This window comes from Asterias amurensis, chromosome 1, assembly GCF_032118995.1.
Source record: "Asterias amurensis chromosome 1, ASM3211899v1".
Lineage (NCBI taxonomy): Eukaryota > Metazoa > Echinodermata > Asteroidea > Forcipulatida > Asteriidae > Asterias > Asterias amurensis.
In genome coordinates, this window is record NC_092648.1 from 34455771 (window position 1) to 34462188 (window position 6418).

Genomic DNA, 6418 nt, shown 5'->3' on the forward strand with positions numbered 1-6418 from the left:
TTGTCTTTGTATGAATTTCTTGGTGGTTTGTTATGGAAATAAATGGGTGTTTTGCTGGAAGCTTAAAATGGTTAATCAAGGTGTCAAGCTGACATAACTAGCACTAAGCATTTATTTGTATCTGTTTGGTACTGCACACAAACTCCACTATTGGGATATCAATGGTGCAGGCGCGTGGTGGCTAGTAGAGGATTAGTAGTGGGCCCCAAACATTTACTTGTTCAACTCAAACATTTTCAGCACCCAAACACAACAGTTACGTTTGTTTCCAGTTTGATAGACATGGTCAGTCCGAAACACATGCATAACTTTGAACCCTTGCATTGAGGTCACATTTGGCTACTGTCTATCTAGTGCCTCGCTGTCATTTTGCGAGTCAATTTGCATGTTCAGATATGGCGCGTGACTACCTGCACGCCAATGCCTTACCATGATAGTGTCCTTCACAACACACAAAGAAAATAAGTACAAAATGGTGCAGCAAAGACTACTGTGTTGATGACGACAGATGAATTGTATTTGGACAAGCTTTTGTATAAGCCTTTTTTAGGTATGGCGGACGTGATACGAGCGCGTCACACGCAGCGACTGATGCCACGCTCACCATGATTGTGGTCATTAGGTTTACATGTAAAATGCGCACTTCACACAATAACACACGTTCTATTTCTAGTGGTCAATGCACACAAATTTACCACAACTTTACAGTGTTGTAGCATTGTGTCCGCCATACCTCAAAAAGGCTTATAGCAACCTCTGGATGATCAAACCCTGGTACCAGTGTGCCGTAGACATTCGTTCAGGTGTCCACCTCGGGTTCAGGTGCATGGGTGTCCACCTCTTTTTTGTATGCAACTACACAAAAGCTTGCCCCAAACCAAAGCAGTGTGACTTGGCAAGTCATTGCACCAGAAATTGTATAAATGTAACTTGCAAATTGCTTAATAGTCTAACCAACTTACTAGCAGTATGGCAAATAAGTGGTGGTTCTGAATTCGTGTCACAACGATATTTTGAACAATACACCTTGCTTGAATTGTCTTTAGGAGAATGCACCAGTTGTATGAGAAGGATTTGCCCTGGAATTCAGCAAAGTGGCCCTACTGATACCAAAACTTAACCCATATCTGAAACCAATGACTTAAAATTCACATAACACAAATGAAAGCTCACAACACACCAACCATATCGTTAATTATCAGCATTCAGAACTAAAGAGTCCTTCAGCAGGAAGCATTTTTATTTCAATGATCATTAATTTTCAGTCGTAGAATTAAAACAGAGAATGGCCACTTCCTATAACAGGCATGATGTAGGGGTTTAGAAAAAAGGTAAGAAGATTTCATCGAGTACAATTGCTGACCTACATGTATGCGTTAGAGGACTTTTTAGGCAATTATTTTGGAAAATGCAAAAACAGACTAAAGTAGGAAGAATACCATGCCTGCTATAAGTTAAAAAAAAATTACCACCCTTGTAACCAAGTCACTCCTCATGGCGTCTAAAATAGTGTACCCTCGGGAAAACAGAACACTTGCTGATATGAAACGGTAGACGGTGCATCAAAACAGCGCACCTGAGAAATAGGGGGGTGTTTTTTTATGTGTTCTAAAGAAGGCAGGACTCCAGTAGTAGCATAGGATTCGGTGACCTATTATTGACACTCCATAACACTATGCATGATCAACAGATTAAGCACCTCTACCCCACCATGTGGAGAGCTGCATGTACATTGTTTTTTTTACTCATTGTTAAATGCATTCATAGTGATGAACACATTTCAGCACAGCCAAGGCAAGCTGAGAGTACACTATTTTTTTTAGCACCCTAGACAACAGCAAAGAGTAAGTTCGGGTGGCGACCATTTGTCAACCACTGGTCAATGTTCCATGGTTACCTATGCATTGAATACATCCTGGGTACCAGGCAAATTCAACCGATGGTCGACTGTAGCCGACTATAGTGCCTCACTTGAACTTGCTCATAGCAGCAAACTCCTAGTTCTCTGTTATAATTCTATGCTTTTAGTTCATCTTTAATTTTTTCTTGCATATATCTACAAAAAGAAGAAGACCCAAACAGCTCTTTCCCTGGTTATTCTAGTCCAACAAACCAAGGCTCATTTCAACGAGCTGCTGAGCATACAACATGCTAAGCAATTACAAAACGATGCTTAGCAGATACTGATTACAATGTTTCATGTAATGATTCCTGGCTTATTTCTGCCCTTTAGAGAGAAATATTATTTGCTGGAGCAGTTGTATGGAATTGGGTTTATGCTCTGCAATCTGACATGATGCTGTAGGGATAAATCACACAATCTTAATTTTATCATTGTAAAATAGTTATAAACAATCCATATACTTTACAGATATGTTTTACAATTAACATATAGTTCTACGACGTACAAATACTGAATGCCTGAGCACAACATTAAGTAACAATGACTGGTATAAAGACGAACTAGGGGATTCACTACACATGCGGGTTACATCTCAAATTGTTATCTGCCAGGTTATTCTGCCATTTTCTTTCTTTGATTTCTAACCACCCCTAACCCATCAAAATCCAACTTTGATTCTGTCGGACTGCGGAGTGCTTTTCATGGGAACAGCAACACCATCATCAGAGTCCAACAGTTTGGATGTTGAGGTACAATATGGTGTTGGATTTTGTTAGAGTTAAGAAGGAGCCTAGTATAACGTATCATGGCTGAGAAGTATAGTGCACCAAATTCAAGTTCTGGTGGGCAAGTATCATAATGTGGGTTTGAATCTTGGATCTGGCACTTTACACTTAACTATAATTGCTCCTTGGAGTTTATATTTCATTTTATGGACTCTGCCGGGGAATGAAGTATATTTACTAAATGTGTATGGAGTGCAATGAAATTTACAGCAGCGTAGAATGGGATCGACTCTAGTTAAAAATTTGACAAGCAATTTACTTGCCACTTGGCTACTTGGGTTTGGGGTCATTTAAACCTCATTTCTAATAGTATTAACTGGTGTTTGTGAAGCAATGGTTACTGGCAACACACTAGGGAGAAGAAATGAAAGATAGATGAAGACTTTGATCTCATTCTGGAGTTTAACAACTGCTGGAGATAGGAACAAAATAGGCAAAAGAGAGTAGAGCATAAAATACAACAAAGTAATCTTTAAGTTTACTTGATGTCAGTGTTTATAAAGTGAAAGATGACCGTACTTAAATCTATTAAAACAAAAAAGGAATATCCAAGAAAATGAATGAACAAACTGTGAACTGATCATGTTGTTTCGTCTTGAAAAATCAAGGCCAAAACATCACCCACCTCCATTCAACTAAAAAAGATCAACCAAACAATCTTCCATGGTAACATACAGCCCATCAGTTCTCCATGCGTTTTGCTTTGGGACACTTATAATCAAAATCTGTCGTGGTTAGGTATACAGCTATATTGATATAGAAAACCAAGGTCTCTAAAGAAAATCTGTAAATGAACACATACTGATAAATGATAATACTGCGACCAGGCATTACTACGCCCAGGAAAGCCACTTGGGTTTTGTGACAACTCAAATAAAAATGTATTTTTGAATCAGAGTGGTTCTCATTTGTCCATTTTTTTAAAGGCAGTGAACACAATTGGTATGGATGGATTTTAAATGGCCATGTATGAATTTTAAAGTGGTACTGGTTGTAAAACTCTCAAGCAACTCACTGCAACTTCTCTCTATTCTAAAGAACCCCCCACCCACTTAAAGGGCACTACTGGTAATTACTCAAAATAATTATTAGCACACAACCTTACTTGGTGACGAGTAATGGGGAGAGGTTGATGGTATAAAACATTGTGAAAAACGGCTCCCTCTGAAGTGCCATAGTTTTCGAGAAAGAAGTAAGTTTCCACAAATTTGATTTAGAACTTGAGGTCTCGAAATCAACCATCTAAACGCACACAACTTCGTGTGACCAGTTTTTTTTTCTTCTTTCATTATTATCTCGCAACTTCGATGACCGATTGAGCTCAATTTTTCACAGGTTAGTTATTTTATGCATATGTTGAGATACACCAACTGTGAAGGCTAGTCTTTGACAATTACCAATAGTGTCCACTGCCTTTCAAACCTTAATTGGCTGCCGGTCTCTCGTTGATTTACAATACAAACAGGGAAAACAGCGGCAAAATGATGCCATGCATCAAGTAATTTGTTATCAATGTTTGACTGCCATCAGCCACAAGGATAGAATCCTGTCAATTACATAACACTTAATCAGGTATTATTTTTTGCATATAAGAAATAGACTGACAAAGGCCGTGTCCAAAAAGCGGCTGCAGCAGTGGCTTCATGACCCTCACTTGAACATGTGTTGAAGTATAGGACACCCATAGCAACATACTTAGCAACAGCCATAACCGTAGCCACCAATTCAGACATGGCTTAACCCACATTACTACAAGACAACATATACACAAGTACACAGAAACAATACACCTTTTACCATTATAGCTTATTAGGAAAACCCCACCCCAATACAGGGCGAGTCAAATAGAAGTTGACCATGATTAGAGAATATTAATTTTGGTTTTTACACATACACCGATGTGTGTTAGCACTGTATACTCAGTACTTTCCCGAGCCCTGTGAAAAAATGTCACAGGCATGTTACTTGGGTAGGGTTCGAATCCCACCCGAGTAACATGCCTGTGATATTTTTTTCACAGGGCTCGGGAAAGTACTGAGTATACAGTGCTAACACACATCGGTGTATGGGTAAAAACCAAAATTAATATTCTTTATCCCCGATGCAAATTTAACATCTATTATGATGAGAGACATTTTTCAAAACAAACAAATGACACTCAGAAGTTCAGAAAAGCATTTATTTAACAAGCACTCTCTCCTACTGCTCATTAGAAAAAAAAATGAATGAAAGAAATAGATCATTCCTAATCATTGTCTATTTTAATAAAGGTACTCACTTTGCAAGCTATCCACAGAATACTTTTTTATACCCTTTGCTACTTACTCATATGTTTAGAGCCAATCAAGCATTAACATTCCATGGACAGCTACAAACATGAGTCACTAAAACATAACTTCTCTTGGAAATTATCAATTTTTTTTTTTTTTTTCAGATAAGCAGGAAAGAATGCTTCACTGGGTTTTTTGTGTGTGTCGGTTGTTGTTTTGATTTTAAATCATTAATCTCGATCAACTTCATTTTGACGCACCCTGTACGCGTAGATTATTATTAGGCTTTAACCTGCAAGCCTTTGTGTACCAAATTGACAGTTTTAGTCTTTCTTCTTTTCTTCCTCTGTCTTCGGGGCGGCGGTTATTGCTTTGGGATCTTCTCCCGCGGTATTTCCAAGCTTCTTGGTGTCTGCATCAATGTGCATTTCACCCGTAGTGCCGTACTCGTTGACTCGTTTCAGATCTACTGGATAGATGTAGCGCTGGTAGACGTAGATTAAGAAGACCACATCTGATTTGAATAAAAAATAAAAATATCACTTATGAATAATTGAATTTTAATGACGTTGATTTTATTGAGTAGAAAGAAAACCACAAATATTGCAAGGTGGCTATACAGCCCAGTAAGGATTGCGGTGACGCCTCTCTAAGATATCAAAGGTATAATCAGTAATATCTGGAAAAAATTTCAAAACCTGACTGTTTTAACCAGAGCCATACTAAATTCATGAAAATCTTCCAAACTAAGAAGGGTGATTTAAATTATTTTTAAAGTGTAATGTCAATGTGAGGATTACAACAATTTGGGATACTATAATATAATTTTCCAATAAATTTATAAATTTATAAATTTATATAAATTTTCCAATGTGCTATGTTACATGTGTTACATATACTACATTGGATCATTTCATAACCAGATGTGACTTTCACTTTGACACCAAATTCAAACTCTGGTGTTTCTGATCAGCCGAGTGTGGGTTCAAGTCCCCAGCCATGACACTTGTGTCCTTAAGCAAGACACTTAACCATTGCTTCGTCCTTCGGATGGACGTAAAGCCGTTGGTTGGTCCCATGTGTTGTGTAACGCATGTAAAAGAACCCAGTGCACTTATGGAAAAGAGAAGGGGTTTGCCCCGGTGTTCCTGGTCTGATCCGCAGCAAAAACTACGCCACAGCACCTTGTAAACCATTACACGGTGTTATCTAAGGATTAGGTCTCATAATTTAAACGTAGTCCCACATCTTGCAGAAAATACTGTATGTTACAGCGCCAGGAGCGTCACTGAGTGACGGACATGTGCGCTATATAAGAAGCCACAATTACTATTACTATTACTATTACTATTACTATTACTATTACTATTACTATTACTATTACTATTACTATTACTATTACTATTACTATTACTATTACTATTACTATTACTATTACTATTACTATTACTATTACTATT

At 37.9% G+C, this 6418-nt stretch overlaps 1 protein-coding gene across 1 annotated transcript in view; it reads right to left on the minus strand.

Moving 5' to 3' along the window:
* Positions 1-4707: 4707 nt before the first annotated feature.
* LOC139941128 (putative lipid scramblase CLPTM1) overlaps positions 4708-6418 on the minus strand; it is a 14147-nt gene continuing 12436 nt past the window's right edge. Inside the window, exon 14 of the mRNA XM_071937578.1 lies at positions 4708-5472. Coding sequence (XP_071793679.1) covers positions 5282-5472 — 191 coding nt within the window. The 3' untranslated portion in view covers positions 4708-5281. The remainder of the gene's footprint in view (positions 5473-6418) is intronic.